This window comes from Rana temporaria, chromosome 3, assembly GCF_905171775.1.
Source record: "Rana temporaria chromosome 3, aRanTem1.1, whole genome shotgun sequence".
NCBI classification, from domain to species: domain Eukaryota; kingdom Metazoa; phylum Chordata; class Amphibia; order Anura; family Ranidae; genus Rana; species Rana temporaria.
This window is the reverse complement of record NC_053491.1, coordinates 165,632,398-165,655,592: the sequence shown is the minus strand read 5'-3', so window position 1 is coordinate 165,655,592 and position 23,195 is coordinate 165,632,398. Positions and strand designations below refer to the sequence as shown.

The window sequence follows — 23,195 nt, the reverse complement described above, 5'->3', positions numbered from 1 at the left end:
TTACCACTCCTATGCAGACGACACACAACTGTATTTCCGCATCTGCAACAAAAAGGATCATTCTCTTGGACTAGAGAAATGCCTCACTCTAATAGATAACTGGATGACAAACAGTTATCTTAAACTCAATGGTTCGAAAACTGAACTTCTCCTGTTTCACGCTAACCGGAAAAATCACCCCGCGTCAACATGGACTCCCTCACCCATTCTGGGTAAAACTATCACCCCTAGCACCAAAGTCAAAAGTCTGAGTCATTTTCGATACCTACATGACAATGGATGCACAAATAGGGTCAGTAGTCAGCGGATCCCACCATCTGCTGCGCCTACTACGCAGACTCACGCCCTTTATCCCGAAAGAGGACATTGCAGTCGTGTTGGGAACAATCATCAATTCCAGACTCGACTACGCAAATGCCCTCTATCTAGGACTCCCCAAATACCAAATCACTTGTCTGCAAGTCGTTCAAAATACGGGCGCTCGACTAGTGACTGGGAAAAAACCATGGGAATCAATCTCACCTTCACTGAGATCCCTTCATTGGTTGCCGGTAAAAGACAGAATCACTTTCAAGGCACTCTGCCTAATACATAAGTGTATTCAAGGCAACGCCCCCCAATATCTATGCGAAAAAATAAAAGCCCATAACCCCAATCGCATTCTGCGATCCACCAATCAAAACCTCCTCCAGATACCCAAGGCCAGATACAAGTCCAAAGGAGATCGAAGATTTGCAGTCCAGGGACCTCGCCTGTGGAATGCACTACCAACCACCATCCGACTGGAGTCGGACCACTTGGCCTTCAGGAGAAAGATTAAAACCCATCTCTTCTGAGGTCAAGGGGTTCCTTACCCATGAAATGGATACAGCGCCCAGAGGCGATTCAGTACGCATGTGTTGCGCTTTACAAGTCTCTCTCTCTCTCTCACAAGGCGCCCGATATCGCCGAACCAAGGACCCCAAGGCCAACCTGGAGCGATTAGAATCGTTGGGATTCCCCAGCCTCCGGGGAGGCCACTACAAAGGAGGAAAAACATAATGTCGTTGGTACATACCCCACAGGGCCACCAACGCGACTGTACAGGATCACTATACCTGGTCACAAGTTTTGACACCTTTGCGGCTAAGACGAGCGGCTAGGAGATCCATGCCCTGTAAGACTCGCCTCCTGCAAAGGAGTTGACTCCAAGTACCAAGACCAGTCGTCCTGGTCCAGCATCAGGCGACTCCAGTAGTCCGCCTGTCTGTATACCTGATGGAAGACCCAAGTCACGGCCGTGGCGTTGTCAGGCTGAATCTAGATCGGACGACCTAGCAACCTCCTTGACCACGAGGAGAGGCATAGCCTGATTGTCCAAAGTACTAAGACAAACAATGGTAGACAGGGTCTACAGCACCTGGTATTCCCAGGTGGAACCCCACCCAGGTAATAACCAGGCCCGACCCTGGGTAGTTACTGAGGACAGACGAGAGCGGACGCATACAGCGAGGCGTGGCCGTAGGTTCACTCAAGTCCAGCGACTCTGGGCCGACTGGACCCCCCAGGGGCTCCCACAACACGAAAGGTTGGCGTCCGTCGTAATCACCGTCCACAAAAAAGAAGATACTATTTCCCGGACCGAAGAACCGGGGATCTCAGTCACCAATTCAGGGAGATGCGGACTAGGTGGCGCACCTGAACCTGACGATTCAGAGACAAGAGATTTGTACCACTCGGACAGTATTTCCCTCTGGAAAAAAGCACGTGCGTGGAACTGGGCATACGGTACCGCCTCGAAGGAGGCTACCCACAGACCTAGGATCTGCATGCAAATGGTGAGAAAACCAATTGCGTGATGCCAATGCCTACACCGCAGACTGAAGAGTCTGCAATTTCTCCAGGGAAAGAAAAAACCTACACCACCACGGAGTCCTACTCCAAAACTGAGTCGGAACCAGAACCGACTCCAAAAGTTTAACACCCACCTGATTTCTCGGAGGGTCTGAAAAGCTACCGACACGACCACTAACTGAGTCAGAAAGTTGTCAAAGTAGCCCATGACGGCAAAGCCTCGCTGTTCCAACAAGGTTAGGATACCATGGAGAAAACCTGTGGTGCAGGCGCCAGATCAAAAGGAAGGGCCACAATAGACAGTGGGCCTCCCCATCGTGTGGTCCAGAGACCTCCGTGACTCGCGCAAAGTGGGACATGCATGTATGCATCCTGATGTCCAAGGACGCCAGAAAGTCCCCCAGATGGATGCCTTGTATCACAAGGCATCCTAGGCCCCTGAGGCCCAAAATCGGGCAGACCCTGTCCATTTTTGGGAACAGATATGGATAGAATCCCTCACACCTCTAGACCTGCAGGAAGGTAAAATTACCCCGCAGCCTAGCAAGCACCACACTGCCCCAAGGCAGACTGAGAAGCCGGGAGAGGGAGACACGAGGGAAGAAATCAGTTTGGTGGATCGGAAGGAACCCTATCTAGAACTCCGAAGACACCATCTCGCAGACCCACAGGTCGGAGATCAGGGAGGTTCACCCAGTTGTGAACAGAAAGTTGACCCTCCACCCCAGAGACGAGCAGGGGAAGCTACATACATTGGCGGGTTCGGGTGCTGGCGCTATCGGCTTACGCACCCAGGGACGTTTTAGTCCCCCAGCTGAGCCTCCTCTGGGAGGGTTCGCCCGCGGACCCTGACTGACAAAAAATACCACTTTAGCGTGGGAAAAGGAAGGACCCGGCCGACGGCGGGGCTCCTTCACCCTGGAAGTCTGAGGGAGGCGGGTGCCCTTCCCTCCAGTGACATCTTGATAATGTCATCCAGCGAGGACCCAAAGGGTCTCCCACCCATAAAGGGTAAATCTGCCAGGGCGTATGTTAGAGGCCTGGCCAGCAGACCAGTGTTCCAACCTGAGAAGGCGGCAACCATCTCCAAGACCGAAGCCCTGGATACCAAGGGCGCGGCATCTAGTGAAAAACCCCAGACATAAACAAGGCACTGGACCAGCTGGGACCGACTGGGACCCCAGCGTAGTACAATAAGCCGCAAGGCAGACCCCAGCATGGTAGACATGGAACGGGTCAGTACTTCGGATCATCTAACAGACAGATCCATACACGCGGGGTGGGGGGGTGGTCACCTATATGTGACCCCCGGAGGGTCCACCACCGGAGAAGAGGCCCACCTCTTGAAAGGGCTCTCCTAAAAGGGGCGGTGAGGGACTACAAAAAGCCCTCAGCGGCTTTTCTCATTCCGCATCAGGAAATAAAAGAGGGCACAGGAGGAAAAACCTACACAGAGCGGTCTGGTTTGCAAAAAAAGACCGAGCCCTCAGCGGAAACCTAGCTGCACTATCCAGCTAAAGAGAGTTCCTCGCAGCAGTGAGAAGCGCACCCAATAATGCCTTATCCTGCAGACCCAGGTACCTGGTCCAGGCTCCATGACAGAGCATTCCCCAGGGGCTAACGGGGGGAGGAGGCACTCTTTTAACCCCCACCCGACCGCAGTCCCCACCCTGGCACCAAAAGGTCCAGGACCAACAATAAAAAGCACCCATGGCACTAAGCATCTGCTGACAGCATGTTGGGGAAGGGTGAGGTACAGACTCCAACGTTTAGTAATACATACACCTGTTGTATATGTATACACAAAAAACGGACGCTCCCAGGCCCTATGCAGGGCACTCACCTCATGCTGCACTGACCAGGGTATCCAGGGGGCTCACCTCGGGAGGGGACTGCCCAGCGCTTCCATCCGTCCGCAGCACACGGCGTGTGGGGAGGAAAGAAACCGTGAGGGAACGCAGCAGCCGAAGGGACCTGTGTGCGCCGTAGGATACAGCACTAGGTGCCAGGACCATCCAAAGATGGCCGTCGAGCGTTCAGAACACGGCCACAGGAAAATGGCCGACCGCAATTTTAGCCTGCGCAATGGCGCGGCTATGACAAAAAGGCCGCCAATGGGGTTTTCAATACAATTGAAAAACCACCCAAAAAATGGCGCCAGCGTCAGCAGGATGGCGGCAAAATGCCGCATTTAAACAGTAAAAAGCCTTTTAAGGCTTAAAAAGTTCCCAAAGGACAAAGCCCCTCACAGGAAAGCCCCAGACAGGCTCAATGTATGGCAGGCAGGCACGTAACCACTGAGCTATAGGCTCTGTTGGCCATATACACAGTCCCCTCAGGCAGCCTCCCCCCCCCCCCCGACAATATACATGCTGTATATGTACAAAATAGCATTTTAGCAATGCAGCAGAGAGAAAAGAGCAGGGGAAGGGAGGAGAAGAGGACACCCGAACCCCAGGAATGCCCAGCCGTACCAACCCACCGAAGCGGGAGGGACTGTACTTACCCATCCGAGCGAAGCTCACTGGCCACCCCAGGAGTCATGGGGTACGGCGTGGCAGACCAAGCCTATTTGCATAGGTGTGCCCACGCTTGCTGGTCAGACTGAGTAGACTACAAGGATCTATAATATCCAGCCTGTCACTCAGCCGACAGTTGAAAGAAGATTCTTCAAGAAAAAGTGAAAATAAAATAACATTTCTCCTCAGGGCGCTGGGCCCAAAGGGAGCCATACGTCCTTTCTCCTTGCTAGGCAGAACGAAACTGAGGCTGCATGCTGCAGTGAGGAGGGTTATGTCTGGAGGGACCGCCCCCTGGGCAGGGCTGTTCAACTCTGTTAATGTAACATGTATTTAACCATTTAACATGTTTCTGCCTAGTCCTCTCCTGTAAACAGGGAACATAACCCACTTGTCAAGACTTAAGGAGCTGTGTCCGTCCATGGACGATAAGAGAAATATGCAGGGTTACTGTATTGACACTGGCAGGGAAGGGGTTAACACCAGGGGCGATCAAAGGGTCAAGTGTATCTCTAGGGGATGCTTTCACTAGATGAACAGAGTGATTGATCCGTGTTCCTGATTTGCAAGAACCCCCATTTTATTTATCTGGGGAGTGATCGCGTCCGCCAGACCCACAGATTGGCTCCCACAGTGGTATCTATTGCACGGAATTACGTACAAGTAAAGTCCTGCTAGATCCCTTCAGGCTGGCCCCTTCTGCAGATATAGCTATATAAAACGTTGAAGATAAGTGCCTACAGTGGGTGACCGCGATATTGTGTCAATCTCGCTCCCTTTCTCGGCAAGATTGACCACCTGCGAGCCCCATCGCGGGAGCCAGCGCCAAGCTGGCTTGCCGCGATAGAGACAAAGCCGTCATAGAAGCGACGGGGATCCGACTTGGATACCCGCCAATTCTAGCGTTGGCATTATGCATCCCGAGAGGGAGAACTCCACGCCAAATTTTAAATAAAAATCCGGCATGGGTTCCCCCCCACAGGAGCATACCAGGCCCTTGGGTCTGGTATGGGTTGTAGGGAGACCCCCCCTACGCCGAAAACCGACGTAGGGGGCCCCCCTACAATCCATACCAGACCTGTATCCAAAGCATGCTAGCCGGCCAGGAAGGGAGTGGGGACGAGCGAGCGCCCCCCCCCCTCCTGAGCCGTAACAGGCTGCATGCCCTCAACATGGAGGGGGTCGGGTGCTCTGGGGCAGGGGAGCGCACTGCGGGGCCCCCCCACCCCAGCGCACCCTGTCCCCATGTTGATGAGGACAGGGCCCCTTCCCGACAACCCTGGCCGTTGGTTGTCGGGGTATGCGGGCGGGAGGCTTATCGGAATCTGGGAGCCCCCTTTAATAATGGGGCCCCCAGATACCGGCCCCCCACCCTAAGTGAATGAGTATGGGGTACATCGTACCCCTACCCATTCACCTGCAAGCAAAGTGGTATAAACACAAATAAACAACACAGGGTATTAAAATATTTTATTAGTCTGCTCCGGAGGCCCCCCTGTCTTCTTTAGCTCTTTTAGCAGGGGAGGCTTCTTCTTCCGCTTTCCGGGGGGGATCTTCTCCCGCTTTACGGGGGGGATCTTCTCCCGCTTTCCGGGGGGGATCTTCTCCCGCTTTCCGGGGGGGATCTTCTCCCGCTTTCCGGGGGGGATCTTCTATGCTTTACGGGGGGGGGGGTCTTCTATGCTTTACGGGGGGGGGGGTCTTCTATGCTTTACGGGGGGGGGGGTCTTCTATGCTTTACGGGGGGGGGGTCGGTCTTCTATGCTTTACGGGGGTCGGTCTTCTATGCTTTACGGGGGGGGTCTTCTCTGCTTTCCGGGGGTCTTCTCTGCTTTCCGGGGGTCTTCTCTGCTTTCCGGGGGTCTTCTCTGCTTTCCGGGGGTCTTCTCTGCTTTCCGGGGGTCTTCTCTGCTTTCCGGGGGTCTTCTCTGCTTTCCGGGGGTCTTCTCTGCTTTCCGGGGGTCTTCTCTGCTTTCCGGGGGTCTTCTCTGCTTTCCGGGGGTCTTCTCTGCTTTCCGGGGGTCTTCTCCTGCTTTTCTTCTCCGCTCTGGGGGGTCTTCATCTATGTTCGCCGCTCTTGACTCGGCGCACTCCGGTTCTTCCTCCCGCTGTCCGGTGCCTTCTCCTTCAGGGCTGGCCGCCGCTATACTAGCAGGCGGCCAGCCCGCTCTTCTGTGACGTCATCTTCTTCACTTCTCTTCTTCAGCCTTCTCCCGATGTTGACACGCTGGCTCTTCTCGCTGCAATGACGGGTGCGGGGCTTGCATCGGACTTATATAGGCCTCACAGTCCCATCATGCTCCGGGACCTACCCACGTGGGTAGGTACCACGTGGGCAAGTACCCACGTGGGTAGGTACCGGAGCATGATGGGACTGTGAGGCCTATATAAGTCGGATGCAAGCCGCGCACCCGTCATTGCAGCGAGAGCAGGCGACGGGTCAACATCGGGAGAAGGCTGAAGAAGAGAAGTGAAGAAGATGACGTCACAGAAGAGCGGGCTGGCCGCCTGCTAGTATAGCGGCGGCCAGCCCTGAAGGAGAAGGCACCGGAAGGAAGAACCGGGGTGCGCCGAGTCAAGAGCGGAGAGCGGCGAACATAGATGAAGACCCCCCAGAGCGGAAAAGACCCCCGGAAAGCAGAAGACCCCCGGAAAGCAGGAGAAGACCCCCGGAAAGCAGGAGAAGACCCCCGGAAAGCGGAGAAGACCCCCGGAAAGCGGAGAAGACCCCCGGAAAGCGGAGAAGACCCCCGGAAAGCGGAGAAGACCCCCGGAAAGGAGAAGACCCCCGGAAAGGAGAAGACCCCCGGAAAGCGGAGAAGACCCCCGGAAAGCGGGAGAAGACCCCCGTAAAGTGGGAGAAGACCCCCGTAAAGTGGGAGAAGACCCCCGGAGAGCAGAAGACCCCCCCCCGGAGAGCGGAAGAAGAAGCCTCCCCTGCTAAAAGAGCTAAAGAAGACAGGGGGGGCCTCCGGAGCAGACTAATAAAATATTTTAATACCCTGTGTTGTTTATTTGTGTTTATACCACTTTGCTTGCAGGTGAATGGGTAGGGGTACGATGTACCCCATTACTCATTCACTTAGGGTGTGGGGCCGGTATCTGGGGGCCCCCTTATTAAAGGGGGCTCCCAGATTCCGATAAGCCTCCCGCCCGCATACCCCGACAACCAACGGCCAGGGTTGTCGGGAAGGGGCCCTGTCCTCATCAACATGGGGACAGGGTGCTCTGGGGTGGGGAGGCCCCGCAGTGCGCCCCCTGCCCCAGAGCACCCGACCCCCCCATGTTGAGGGCATGCAGCCTGGTACGGCTCAGGAGGGGGGGGGGGGCGCTCGCTCGCCCCCACTCCCTTCCTGGCCGGCCAGCGTGCTTTGGATACGGGTCTGGTATGGATTGTAGGGGGACCCCCTACGTCGGTTTTTCGGTGTAGGGGGGGTCTCCCTACAACCCATACCAGACCCAAGGGCCTGGTATGCTCCTGTGGGGGGGAACCCATGCCGGATTTTTATTTAAAATTTGGCGTGGAGTTCTCCCTCTCATGAATGCATACCAAATGCCGACGCTAGAATTGGCGGGAATCCAAGTCGGATCCCCGTCGCTTCTATGACGCACATGTTGGAATGTGCTTTGTCTATTCCAGCGAGTGCGAGATGTCGGCGAGATATCGGCACCATGTCGCCGAGAATCAGCGCGATGCTGTCGTGCTAAAAACACAATATCACAGTCACCCACTGTATATGGTTTAAAATCCCCTGTTCTGCACATGCTCAGTTGCTCTCCATTTTTAGGCACTACTAAGTTTGAAGATCTGCTGAGAGCCTTAAAGCAGAATGAAATCCTTTTATCCTTTACAGCCAAGGAAGCTGCTTCCGTTTGAACTGCAACGGTCATGGTGTTGCACATGTAATCAGTTCTGACACCAGCCATTTCATGGTTTGAAAGTTTGGTTGAGGACACAAGCAAATGTGAGTTTTCATTTCCAGCATTACAGAAATGCAACTTATTAAACCGGTAAATTGATGGGTATAGTTCTGTGCTTTACGATTTACTGATGAGGCTTTGTGCTTCTGAAAATGGCAGCCTCCAGCAAGAAGCAATGATGTAGGCAATTTACAGCACACACTAATTTTTGGAGCATAATTGGGGTGCTTTTATACTCAGTGCCCGGGCATCGTCGGTAGAACGCAATTTTTTTTACACCCTGCTAGTGCAGCGCCCCAGTGTGAAAGCACTCGGGCTTTTACACTGGGATTGCAGCTGGCCCTTTTTTCCGGCGCTTTACAGGCGCTATTTTTAGCACTAAAGTGCCTGGAAAACGCGTCCAGTGTGGAAGGGGTCTAAATGTGGGATGTATGATCCTTGCTAAATACATTTTTTTATCAAGTTATGGGTATAGCTCCACTTTATTGCTGAGAATGCGTTAAGGTAAAAAAAAAAAAAAAAATGCCTTTAAAACCACTTTAATCAGATCAATTTATAACTTTATTTTTCAGCTGTCCCTACATGGGCTTCTGTTATACTACTGTTTATAGGAAAACTATTAAGTACTTGCCTAAGGGTAGTGTTTGCAGAAGATCCAGGCTGTGCTTTCAGGTATCTGTACATTGCCTCTTCCTTTGTCAAGTTGCATCTTTGATTGGGATTCCAAGAAAATGAAAGGATGCTAAAAATCTATAGGTAAGAAACAGGCCATCAAGTTAATGTAAATATCGAGAACAGCATTATTTTCAAAATAAAAATCTATAGAAAAAAATCAAAATGTGTGGAGCCGAATCTAGTATAACAATTGTTGTTACATACCCACAACCACTGAACTCACAATGACCCAGATTGGATACTATGCCAGTTATGCGCAAAAATGTTCTATCCCAAACAAGTGTTCAATGAAGACCACGCAATATGACAGATTGACTTTTAACATCCGACCGCTATACTCTACCTCAAGAACACCAGGGGCCCACTTTTTCAGATGCCAACATGCACCGATGTCCCAAGTACATAAATAATTGGAAGAACTATTAGCAAACAAGTTAACAAATGAAAGCGTCACATTCCATTAATACCTTTGCTGTAAAGTACTCCTCTAGTTTTATCAGAGTACAGATAGATAGTTGAAGCAAGAGGAATACATTCTAGCAAAGTGGTATATGACCTTATTAAACAAAGGATATTTGAATCAGGAGAGTTTTCCAGATTTGGAAAAACATGTTTTAGGGATGCACTTACAAAAACTTAAAACTACAGAACAATGCTTTAAAGGGGTTGTAAAGGTACAATTTGTTTTTCCTAAATAGCTTCCTTTACCTTAGTGCAGTCCTCCTTCTCTTACCTCATCCTTCGATTTTGCCTATAAAATGTCCTAATTTCTTCAGAGAAATCCTCACTTCCTGTTCTCCTGTCTAATTCCACACAATAATGCAAGGCTTTCTCCCTGGTGTGAAGTGTCATGCTCGCCCCCTCCATTGGACAACAGGAGAGTCAGGATGCCCACTAACACACAGCTCCTTTCTCTATCTGCAACGTAGAGAGTGTCCTTACTCTCCTGTAGTCCAAGGGAGGGGGCGAGCACAACACTCCACACCCGGGAGAAAGCCTTGCATTGCTGTGTGTAGTTACAGACAGAAGAACAGGAAGTGAGGATTTCTCAGAAGAAATAAGGACATTTAAAAGAAAAATCGAAGGATGAGGTACATGAAGGACAGCACTAAAGAAGCTATTTAGGGAAAAAATAAATTGTACCTTTACAATCCCTTTAACCACTTGCCCACCAGGCCAATTCTGATATTTCTCTCCTACAAGTAAAAATCATATTTTTTTTGCTAAAAAATTACATAGAACCCCCAAATATGTTTTTTTTTAGCAGAGACCTTAGAGAATACAATGGCATTCATTGCAACTTTTTATCTCGCACGGTATTTGCGCACCAATTTTTCAAACTCGTTTATTGTGGGGGGGGGGGAGATCATGCTTTGAAAAAGACAAAAAAAACAGTGAAGTCAGTCCAAATTCTTTGCATAATTTGAAAGCTGAAGTTGTGCCGAGTAAATAGATACCCAACATGTCACGCTTCAAAATTGCACACACTCATGAAATGGCGTCAAACTTCGGTACTTCGGGGTAAATTCCCATAGACAACGCTTTAAATTTATTTTTACTGGTTACATGTTTTGAGTTACAGAGGAGGTCTAGGGCTAGAATTATTGCTTTCGTTCTAAAGTTCACAGTGACAACTCACATGTGTGGTTTCAACACTGTTTTCATATGTGGGCGGGAATTACGTATTTGTTTGTTTCTGCATGCAAAAAGACAGGCACTTTAACTGCTTGCCGACCAGCCGCCGTCATTCTACGGCGGCAGGTTGGCTCTGCTGGGCGAGAGCCCGTAGCTATACGGCGGCTCTTTGAGCCGCCACTAGGGGCGTGTGCGCACCGCCGGAAGCGCGCACGCCCCCCGACTTCCGTGCGTGTGCCCGGCGGGCGCGGTCGCCGCCGGGCACACGAGATTGATCGTTACAGAGCGGGGACCGGGAGCTGTGTGTGTAAACACACAGCTCTCGGTCCAGTCAGCGGGGGGAATGCTGATCTTCTGTTCATACAATGTATGAACAGAGGATCAGTGTTTCCCCTAGTGAGGCCACACCCCCCCCCCCCACAGTAAGAACACACCCAGGCATACTTAACCCCTTCCCCACCCCCTAGTGTTAACCCCTTCACTGCCAGTGGCATTTTTATAGTAATCCAATGCATTTTTATAGCACTGATCGCTATAAAAATGCCAATGGTCCCAAAAATGTGTCAAAAGTGTCCGAAGTGTCCGCCATAATGTCGCAGTACCGAAAAAAAAAAATCGCTGATCGCCGCCATTACTAGTAAAAAAAAAATATTAATAAAAATGCCATAAAAATACCCCCTATTTTGTAAACGCTATAACTTTTGTGCAAACCAATCAATTAACGCTTATTGCGGGTTTTTTTTACGAAAAATATATAGAAGAATACGTATCGGCCTAAACTGAGGAAAAAAATTTTTTTTATATATTTTTGGGGGATATTTATTATGGCAAAAAGTAAAAAATATTCATTTTTTTCAAAATTGTCGCTATATTTTTGTTTATAGCGCAAAAAATAAAAACCGCAGAGGTGATCAAATACCAGCAAAAGAAAGCTCTATTTGTGGGAAAAAAAGGACGCCAATTTTGTTTGGGAGCCACGTCGCACGACCGCGCAATTGTCTGTTAAAGCGACGCAGTCCCGAATCGCAAAAAGGTCTCTGGGCAGCAACATGGTCCGGGGGGTAAGTGGTTAAAAAAAAAAAAATTCTATTGTTAAAATAAATCGGCCACCAACAATCATAGAGACTTCGGCGACCATCTGGTTCGCCGGAAATCTCTATGGTGTACATCCGGGGGCCGGCTAATACGTTCTCTGACTCACCGATCGCAGCGGTGCGTCGGTAAATGCACTGGAGAGTGGCGGGATGTCCCCTCTCGCCGCCCCATAAGAAAGATCAAGCGGCGGAACAGCCGCTATGATCGTTCTTATGGTGTAGGGAATTGGGGGCTAAAAATATCTGAATGATGCTTGTAGCTGCAGGCATCAGATATACCACCACAAAGCCGAGGACGTCATATGACGACCAGCCATCGACAAGTGGTTAAAGTGTAGGCAGCTCTCCAATACTGGAACATTTTTCAGAGGTTATCTTTACCACCTGCCCAGAGTATATTTACTGCGGGCAGCAGCTACAGGCTAGGTAACGTACCTGTACGTTGCAGCCCGTTTCTGGGTTTTCAGGGCATGCACATCACTGTGCTGCAATTGGACACAGCACAGGTTTGTCAGTAAGTTTGAGCCAATCATTAGGTATGATCTATTCCACTTTGCCCAAATCTTTTTATATTTCTGCACATTTCCCTTTGTTCATACAATATTCTCTCATGTGGTACCACTTGGTTTACTGCTTTCACCCATTGACTGATTGTCGGTGGGTTTGGCTGGATCAATTTTTCCACTATTTGTTTTCGTGCCAGGAATAATACTTCTTGTAAAAATATTCTAATGTATCTACACCCTCTTTCATCTTTTAACAATAAAAAAAAAAACTGAAAACGCCTCCGGCTTATTCTCCACCCGGAGGAGAGGCGTTTAATGTGGGGGTGCTGAAAAGCAGAACGGAGCTGACGCCCGGCGTCCCTAGGCAAGGCCCTCCGTCTCCTGTAATTCGTGTTTCTCTCCTTTTTAGTATTTCTTATTTTACAAATTAACATATTTTTCCCTTCCCATCCCCCCTGTCCCTTTCCTCCCCTTCTAAATGTCTTTTAGACTCTTAAGCTTATCTTGGTCTTTTTTCCTCCAATTTCTCTCCTGCTTCAGCAAATCATATTGTCCATTATTTCTTATTAAATACCAGGAAGTTACAGTATTGAGTTACATACATGTATACAAAAAAAAAAAAAACTATTTCTGTTTTAATACTTCTCAGGTACCTATATATCAGTATACCTATATATACACAAACACAAACACACACACTATCCTTGTATTCAGATTCCCTTCTCTTTAAACCTTTATTCCCTCTATGGTCTCTACCTCCATTCCCACATAGATCAAACTCTCCTCCCCTCTTCAAAAAAAAAAAAACACAAGACAAATTTCATCCTACCCTCCTCCTATTTATTGTGATCTTGTCCCTCTTCCACTTCCTTTCCCTTAAGGGGGCACAACCACTCGAGTACTCTCCGGTTCCTTACCCTTGCCTTTACCCCCTTCTATTTGTTCTATCCTCTTAGTGATCCATGTGTATTATTACCCTTAAAGGATCACTAAAGAATTTTTTTTTTTTTGCCAAATAGCTTCCTTTACCTTACTGCAGAACTGTTTTCATGTCCTTATTGTTCGTTTTTGCTTTGAAGTGGCTGTAATTCTGCTCTGATCTCCACACTTCCTGGTTGTCTTTTTCCTTATAGCCATCGTACTTGGGAGCTTTTCACTGTAGGTCTAAGCTGTCATTACTGTGTGTCTAAAACTTAACAGAACCAGATTCATTTTAAAAACAAAACACTGCCCTGGATTTGTTTGTTTTTGTTCTGTGTGTCTCTCTAGTTCACAGGAACATGAAAACAGTTTAACCACTTCAATACCGGACTTTAAAACCCACCTCCTTCCCGGGCCTATTCTGGCACTTCTTTCCTACATGTACAAATCATCATTCTTTTGCTAGAAAATTACTCAGAACCCCCAAACATTATATATGTTTTTTTAGCAGACACCCTAGGGAATAAAATGGCGGTCATTGCAACTTTTTATCTTGCACCGTATTTGCGCAATAATTTTTCAAACGGCTTTTTTTTGTAAAAAAAATGGTTTCATAAATTAAAAAATAACAAAACAGTAACGTTAGCCCAATTTTTTGGTAAAATATGAAAGATGATGTTACGCCGAGTAACTAGATACCTAACATGTCACGCTTTAAAATTGCGTACACTCATGGAATGGCGTCAAACTTCGTTACTTAAAAATCTCCATAGGCTACACTTTAAAATTTTTACAAGTTGCCAGTTTAGAGTTACAGAGGAGGTCTAGTGCTAGAATTGTTGCACACGCTCTAACGCACGCGGCGACACCTCACATGTGTGGTTTGAACGACGTTTACATACGTGGGCGGGACTTACGCGTGCGTACGCTTCTGAGCGCGAGCTACCGGGGACAGGGGCATTTTAATTTTTTTATTATTATTTTTTATTTTTTATTTTACATATTTCTTTATTTTTTACACTTTTTTTTACACTTTTTTTTTTTTTAATCGCTTTTATTCCTATTACAAGGAATGTAAACATCCCTTGTAATAGGAATGTGTGTGACAGGTCCTCTTTAAGGAGAGATGCGGGGTCAATAAGACCCCACATCTCTCCTCCAGGCTGGAAAGAATGAGATCGTGAAAAAAAATTCACAGATCTCATTCAAACTAGCTGCAATTGCGGTTTGTTTACTTACGGGGACCCGGGCGTGACGTCATCACATCGCGCCCGGGCCTCCGACGGTCATAGAGATGACTGGTGACCATCTGGTCACCAGTCTTCTCTATCGCAAACATCCGGCGATCATCTCTCCGGGCCCCCGGTGGGACGGGAGAGCCCGGAGAAGCACCGGATGGCGGCGGGAGGGGGGGATGTCCCCTCCCGCCGCCTGTAAGAACGATCTAGCGGCGGAACCGCCGCTATGATCGTTCTTACGGTGCGCAGGATCGCCGCCGCTAAAAAATGATATCTCAATGATGCCTCCGGGTGCAGGCATCATTGAGATATCCCCCCCGCAAAGCCCATCACGTCATATGACGTCCACCCAGGATAACAGGTCCCCGTTTTGGACGTCATATGACGGCGTGCGGGTGTCAAGTGGTTAAAAGTGAAACTAACCTACAGGCACATTATATGATTGATTTTTTATCTATTTGTAATCATTTTTAAAAGGAATCAGTTAACTTGTATGTCTCTTTACCCTGTAAACAGTCATTTCAGCAAAAACATTTTTTTCCTTAAGTGACCCTTTAATCCACTTTGTGGTCCGTGTACCCTTCTCATTAATTTTATCCCTATCTCCCTGTGAGTCAGCAAGACAACACAAGCCTTGTTAAAATCTAATCAGTGTTTTAATTCTATTCCCTCCCTGTGAACCCATGTGTCTTCCTTCCCCCTCCTCCCCCCATCGCTGTGCCTCTCTTATTACCATTTGTTACCCGTTTTCCCCCTCAAAAAATAAATAAGTACATCAAATAAGTAAATAAATAAGCCAACACCCCCACACCATACCACCCTCCAAAAGAAAAACCATCTCTCTTATCACTCCACCACCCTCTAAACCAGGGGTGTCCAAACTTTTTTCAAAGAGGGCCACATTTGATGAAGTGAACATGCTCGAGGGCTGACCATTTTGCCTAACATTTTTTGAACCATTAAAATTTGATCTAAGTGTGTTCGTCCGAGCACCAATACACTGCCCAACAAGAATTCTCTTGCTTTTGTGGTGGTGTGTGGTGAAGAGATAAGCTCGGGCGTGTTATTTGGATATACTGTATATATCTTTTTTGTGGCCCCAACGAATTCCCGAGCGCTGCTCAGAACTAAGGATGACCTTGGGCGTGTTATTTGGATATACCGTATTTATCAGCGTATAACACGCACAGGCTTACCATTGCCATGAATGCAGCCTCACCACTGCAATCAATGCAGCCTCACCACTGCAATCAATGCAGCCTCACCACTGCAATCAATGCAGCCTCACCACTGCAAATCAATGCAGCCTCACCACTGCAAATCAATGCAGCCTCACATGTGCCCTGAATGCAGCCTGATTGATGCCCATCTGCAGCCTCGGAGGGGACAGGGAGAGGCGAGGGACAAGTGCCGTCAGATTACAAACCGGAGAATTTCTTGTTTACTCTGTGGCATCTTTAATACAAAGTCCTGCCTCCTATGATAAACAGAACAGTCATCCAATGGCATCCCAGGAAACGGGATTTTAATCTCTGTCTTTCCCTCGTTTGGCGGCATAGGTCAGGGAATACCTGAATTTTATCTTTATTAAATTCCATTGGTCTTTTCAACCACACTGCCCTCATTAACTCCTCTTTTATCCTATAGAAATGCACCCTACAGAGGACATCTCTTGGGGATTCTTGTGTCGACTTGAGCCCTGTAGGGACCCTGTGTACCCTGTCCAGCTCTATATGATTGTCAGGGGGGTTACATAGTAACTCATTAAAAATGGACATCACTCTCCCTCTTAAATCAGCTGTGGTAATTGCTTCTGATATACCTTTAATCCGTATTTGTTATTCCTCCTGTTTCTATTTTCATTTTCTTCTACCTGCAATTGTAGGGTCAGCAGTCTCTGGTGTTGCAGCCTAATTGTCTCCTCCAGCTGATCAAAAGGTACATCGGTCTGTCCTTGTGGAGTTGTACAGATATTAATCCTTTTATCTAGCACTTCAGTAGCCGTATCTCATCCATTTCCTCTTTTAGTGGGCCTAACCACTTGCTCATCATCCCTTGAATATCCTCCTTAGTGGGTAAGGCACTTAACAATGTTCTGATATCCAGCTCTACCAGGTCTCTCCCCCCTTTTTTCCTGTACTTTTAGGCAGGACTCCTTATATCTGTGTGTCAAGCTGCTTCTATCATCCAGTACTGCCTTTGAGCCCCCTGCTCCCTTTGATTTCAGGCTATCAGTCAAAGAGTCCTGATCGCATCCAACTGCCTCATTATCCATCCTTAACTCAGTATCTTGCAGTATACGCTGCACAATATTTATATCAGATGGAGATATTACTGGAAACAATATTTTACTATGCTCAGTTCTTCTCTCACCTGGCATATCATGCTGTGTCTCCAACGGCTCTTTCAGCTGCACCTTCACCTGCCATGTTTGTCGGACTTGCTTTGACGGCTTTACAGTAGCTGTTTTGGATGTTTCTCTGCTGGCAAGTAGTGCTGTGGTTCTCCATTAGCTAGCCCCTCTGTGGCTGGGTGAGACGGCACATTCGTTCTTACGTTCCCACCGCTCCCCATTTGGGACTGCAGACGAGTGCTGTATGAGTGGGAAGGGATACTCTGCCCTCCTACTTACTTTTCCTGCTCCAGCATGAGACACTTCACTCTCCCAGCTCTCCGACGTCCGTACTCTGTACTCCCGCCCGTTTAGTTCTCAGGTCTCAGAACTCGGATCTCAGTCCTCGAGTCTCAGAGTCTCAGCCAGCCAGCCGGTCGGGTCGCGTCCTCGCGCCCCCGCAAATCAGAATTCCTGCGGGTCGGGTCAGCTCCCTGCAGCTCGAACAGTTCAGGTCTAGAAACTCGGAGTCAGACTCAGCCAGCCAGCCGGGTCGCGTCCCCTCAAGTCAGAATTCCCACGGGTCGGATCAGGGTCACTCACACGGATTGGGTCAACCGCTCCCCGCTCAGATGCCCGCTCAAGAGCGCTCTGGTCCATGCTCAAATTCAGCCCAGCTTCCTCTACGAACTTCTCAGAGAGCCTTGTTAGACGACTAGCTCTGCTCCCAGGGTCTCACTCCGCCATGCTTTCATCTTTTAATACCTCCAGCAAACAAACTTCCACTGTGGCCATAATAGGTTTCTTTATAGCTATTCCTAGTTTCCTGATCACCTGTTGCCAATATCTACCTATACTCCCACAGTACAACATCAAATGGAGGAAGTCCACACCTCCCTGCCCACATCTTGTGCAGTTTGCCGTGGGCATCCTACTCATTTTGTACAATCTATTCTGAGCTAGGTATGTCTGATGTATTATATTTAATTGCATTATCCTGTTATTCATTGCTGGGGATACTTTCAGGTGAGAAGTGCAAATTTCATCCCAATCCTGATCGCTCATATCTGGGATGACTGCCTGCCATTTATCCCTTGCTCCCACCGGCTCTCCACTAATTTTACTCTGCAATAGGTGTGAATATAATTTGGATATCAATCCTTTTGGTCCCTGCGATCTGAGAAGTCCAATAAGGGGGTAGTTGGAGATTTTTAATTCCTTTCTTCCAAACTGTACTTGTAATAAGTTTCTAAGCTGTAAATACCTATAGAACCGTTTACTCTGGAGGTTATATTGTTTACACAGATTCTCATATGGCACTACTATATTATTATTATACATCTGCATGATGGTCATTACTTTTTTCTGTTTCCAAAATTTACTGTCTTCAAATGCTTCTAATTGCTCAAGTATTGGATTATTCCATAAGGCAGTTTCTGGTGGGATATCCTCGTATCCCGTCCATTTTTTTTGCCTTCTTCCAGACTGACCTGGCCAATTTTAGAAGGGGAATTTTTACTCCGACCCTCCTCAAATCCGTTTTTTCTAGTCCTACCAATAGGTTCTCTACCTGCATTTTGTTTAGCAGGTATTCCTCCAACCTCGTTTCTTATTCCTGCGTTACCCAGGTTCTTAAATGTTTTAATTGCCCTGCCAGGGAAATTTAAATATAAATCTGGTATTGCCAACCCTGCTGCCGTTTTGGGTCTTTGTAGCGTTGTGAATTTTAATTTACATCTCCCAATTTCCCAGATAAACCTAGTCAGCTGGGAGTTTCGTTTTTTAAATGTGTTTTGGTATCTTTACTGCAGAGTGCGCCATCACGTATAGACACTTTGGTAATATAATGCATTTAAATTAGCTGTATTCTCCCTGCCATAGACAGCAGTAATTTTTTCCATATTCCCAGTTTGTTCTTCACGTATTCTACCAAAGGGTCTATATTTGCTTTTAGGGCTTCCTCTGAGTCCAGAGTAATATTTATACCTAGATATTTAACTGTTTCCACTATTTTTAATGGTGTCTGGGGTTCCTTTTTCTTACCTGGCCCCATCAGCATCAATGAGGATTTCTGCCAGTTTATTTTTAGCCCAGAAAATATCCCATATGTTTCTATTTTCATTGTCTCCCTCAGTGAGACATGCACATCTTCAATATATAGTATTTCATCATTGGCATATAAGTCTACATGTTCAATGTTTCCCCCACCTTAAACCCCCTATACATTTTAGATTGTCTAAATCTATTGGCCAGTGCTTCTAGTGCCAAGGAGAATAATTGGGGGGACAACGGACACCCGTCTGGTTCCCCTATGCCGTTTTATTGTAGGGGATAACATTCCATTAATAGGTTGGAACATGGTTGTTTATACAGTATTCCAACCCGTTTTCTAAATCCTTCCCCAAATCCGCTTTAATTTCAACACCATCTGCAGAAACTCCCATTCTATGAAGTCACTTGACTCCGGGAAACACTCCCTTAGCTGTACCATAAACTGGGTTCTCCTGATATTTGTGGTGGATTTCCCTGGCATAAATCTTTGTTTGGTCGTCTGATATAATGGATAGAATTACCCCATTAAGCCTCTTCGCCAGTATTTTGCAATCAATGTTTAGTAATGAGATTGGTCTATACGACGCATAGTCAGTTTTATCTTTATCTGGTTTTGGTATCAGAATTACTGTTGCCTCGTACATAGAGGGAGTCATTTTTCCCTGGAGGAATGTCTCCCTATACATCTCGGTCGGGGCCATAATTTCCACATGCCGCTAATCCCTTCGCCTCCACTCCGCGAAGCAGATGGGGAAGAAGCTTTAGAGGGGGAAAGGCATAAATTAGCCGATACTGACCCCGCAGTGCCACCAACGCGTCTGTCGCGTCTGCCCATGGGTCTTTTGACCTGGCCACAAACCTCAATACCTTCCGATTGAGTCGCAAGGCCAAGAGGTCCACGTCTGGAGTGCCCCATCTCAGGCACAGGAGCTGAAACACCTCCAGGTGTAGTGACCATTCTCCTTGGTCCAGCGACTGGCCACATAGGTATTCCACTTGCCAGTTATCTACGCCCGGAATGTATACCGGCAAGCACCGTTCTGCCCACCTCAGGATGTGAGCGACCCCTGATGCTGCAGCCGAGCTTCTTGTTCCTCCGTGATGGTTGACATACACCACAGCCATGGCGTTGTCCGACTGGATCCTGACTGGACGTCCTTCTAGTCTCCGAGACCATGTAGAGGCTCAACCTGATCGGCCGAAGCTCCAAAACATTGATTGGTAGGTGGGATTCCAGCGATCCTGGGCAAACTGAACCCCCCAGACTCCCCTTCAACCAGTAAGGCTGGTGTCCGTCATGAACACCGTCCAGTGAAAAGGAACGAACGACTTCCCGGACCAAAAGAGCCGGGGATGTCAGCCACCAAACCAGGGAGGCCCTGACCCGGTGGCTCACCCAGATTTGACAATCCAGGGATGATGGGCATTGTCCCAACAGAATTTCCCTCTGCAACGCTCGTGTGGAATTGAGCATATGGCACCGCCTTGAGGCTACCATGGGAACCCAGTACTCGCATGCAAAAGCGGAGTGACGACCATCTTTCGGATGTCAACAGCTGCACCTCAGCCCGCAGAGTCTGCAACTTTTCCACAGGGAGAAAATAGGATTTTTAAAACCGCTTACCTGTAAAATCCTTTTCTTGGAGTACACCATGGGACACAGAGCCTAAGTCCTTACATAATGGGTTATATGCTCACCAGAGGCGATTGGACACTGGCACAACCAATCAGAGTCAGTTCCCCTCCATATAGCCCCGCCCATCCGGGAAGTACCAAAAAGGTCTCCCAGAAAAAGGGTGGGATCTCTGTGTCCCGTGGTGTACTCCAAGAAAATGATTTTACAGGTAAGCTGTTTTAAAAACCCCTTTTTATTATCGTACACCACAGGACACAGAGCCTAAGTCCTTACATAATGGGACGTCCCAGAGCAATGCTCTATATGAGGGGGGGGGGGGGGGGGAGACACAGAACAAGCATACCACCAGAGACTGGAAGCTTTATACCGCTGCCTGTAGCCCATTTTGCCCGAAGGCGGCATCCTCCTGTCCTCTCACATCCACCTGATAAAATTTGGAGAATGTGTGGATTGAGCACTAAGTTGCAGCTTTACAGATCTGAGTCACCGAAGCCTTGTGGTGCACTGCCCATGAAGCACTTATCGCCCTGGTTGAGTGTGCCTTAACAGAAAAAGGAGTCCTATTCTCTGAACCATAGGCTTAAAAAAAAACTAAAAAAATTGTCGAATCCATCTGGAGATAGTGGATCCTGACGCTGCTTGTCCCTTCTTGGGACCATCTGGCAAATAAACAAAATATTTGTATTGTGTATCGGAGCAGTTGCCTGCAGATACACCTTTACAGCCTTTACAAAGTCTAGAGAGTGTAACAACCTTTCCTCCACTGTCTGCAGATTGGGAAAAAAAAGGCAGGACAATGTCCTGATTTAAATGAAAAGCCGACACCACCTTAGGTAAAAAGGCAGGCTGGGGTCGTAGTACAATTTTGTCTTTATTACAAATTAAATAAGGCTCCTCGCAAGAAAGAACTGCCAATCCAGATACTCTTCTAGCCGAAGAGATAGCAATCAAGAACGCCAATTTCTTGCTTAACCTCTTGACAACCGAGGACGTCCCTGGGACGTTCTCGACTGTGCGGTGATATCTGAATGATGCCTGCAGCTACAGGCATCATTCAGATATCACCGTCTTCAGCCGCCGATTCTCTGCGCGATAAGAACGATCAAAGCGGCAGTTCCGCCGCTTGATCGTTCTTATAGGCAGCGACATCCAGTGCTTCTCCGGACTCTCCCGTGCCATCGGGGGCCCGGAGAGCGAATCGGTCGGCGTTGCCTGGAAAGCATAGAGATGACTGGTGACGTCACGCCCGATACCCGGAAGTAAACAAAGCCGCATTGTAAGCCTGAAGGAGAGATGTGGGGTCTTATTGACCCCACATCTCTCCATAAAGAGGACCTGTCACACTGATTCCTATTACAAGGGATGTTTACATTCCTTGTAATAGGAATAAAAGTGATCAAAAAAAAAAATATATATATTTTTAACGCCCCTGTTATCTCGCTCGCAGAAGCGAACACGCATGCAAGTCCCGCCCACATATGTAAACGCTGTTCAAGCCCCACGTGAGGTATCGTCGCGTGCGTTAGAGCATGTGCAACAATTCTAGCACTAGACCTCCTCTAACTCGAAAATAGTAACCTGTAAAAAAATTTAAAGCGTCGCCTATGGAGATTTTTTAACCACTTAAGCCCCGGACCTTTAGGCAGCTAAATGCCCAGGTCAGGTTTTGCGATTTGGCACTGCGTCGCTTTAACAGACAATTGCGCGGTCGTGCGACGTGGCTCCCAAACAAAATTGGCGTCCTTTTTTCCCCACAAATAGAGCTTTCTTTTGGTGATATTTGATCACCTCTGCGGTTTTTATTTTTTGTGCTATAAACAAAAATAGAGCGACAATTTTGAAAAAAAATGCAATATTTTTTTATTTTTGCTATAATAAATATCCCCCAAAAACATATATACATTTTTTTTCCCTCAGTTTAGGCCGATAAGTATACTTCTACCTATTTTTGGTAAAGTAAAAAAAAACGCAATAAGTGTTTATCAATTGGTTTGCGCAAAATTTATAGCGTTTACAAAATAGGGGATAGTTTTATTGCATTTTTATTAATTTTTTTTTTACTACTATTGGCGGCGATAAGCGATTTTTTTTCGTGACTGCGACATTATGGCGGACACTTCGGACAATTTTGACAAATTTTTGGGACCATTGTCATTTTCACAGCAAAAATTGCATTTAAATTGCATTGTTTATTGTGAAAATTACAGTTGCAGTTTGGGAGTTAACCACAGGGGGCGCTGTAGGAGTTAGGGTTCACCTAGTGTGTGTTTACAACTGTAGGGGGGTGTGGCTGTAGGACTGACGTCATCGATCGAGTCTCCCTTATAAAATGGATCACTCGATCGATACGCCGCCACAGTGAAGCACGGGGAAGCCGTGTTTACATACGGCTCTCCCCGTTCTTCAGCTCCGGGGAGCGATCGCGACGGAGCGGCTATAAACGAATAGCCGCGCCGTCGTCCCGGATCGCTTCCCGAGGGAATCCGCCTGCCGCACGCAGCGGAGGGGGTCCCGATCGGACCCCCCACCCGCTAGAAGGCAAGGACGTATATATACGTCCTTCTGCCTGTACGTGCCATTCTGTGGACTTAAATAGTCGTGCGGCGGGCGTTAAGGGGTTAAGTAAGGAAGTTTGGCGCCATTCCATGAGTGTGCGCAATTTTAAAGCGTGACATGTTAGGTATCTATTTACTCGCCGTAACATCCTCTTTTAAATTATACAAAAAAATTGGGCTAACCTTGCTGTTTTGTTATTTTTTAATTCATGAAATTTTTTTCCCAAAAAAAGGCGTTTGAAAAATGATTACGCAAATACCGTGTGAGACCGCCATTT

General features: G+C 47.8%; 1 protein-coding gene across 2 annotated transcripts in view; it reads right to left on the bottom strand.

Moving 5' to 3' along the window:
* The window catches only part of ASZ1 (ankyrin repeat, SAM and basic leucine zipper domain containing 1), a 479,027-nt gene that overhangs the window by 255,518 nt on the left and 200,314 nt on the right, over positions 1-23,195 (bottom strand). For both annotated transcript variants that reach the window (XM_040343761.1, XM_040343762.1), the window contains one exon: positions 8,905-9,023. In XM_040343761.1, coding sequence (XP_040199695.1) covers positions 8,905-9,023 — 119 coding nt within the window. The remainder of the gene's footprint in view (positions 1-8,904; positions 9,024-23,195) is intronic.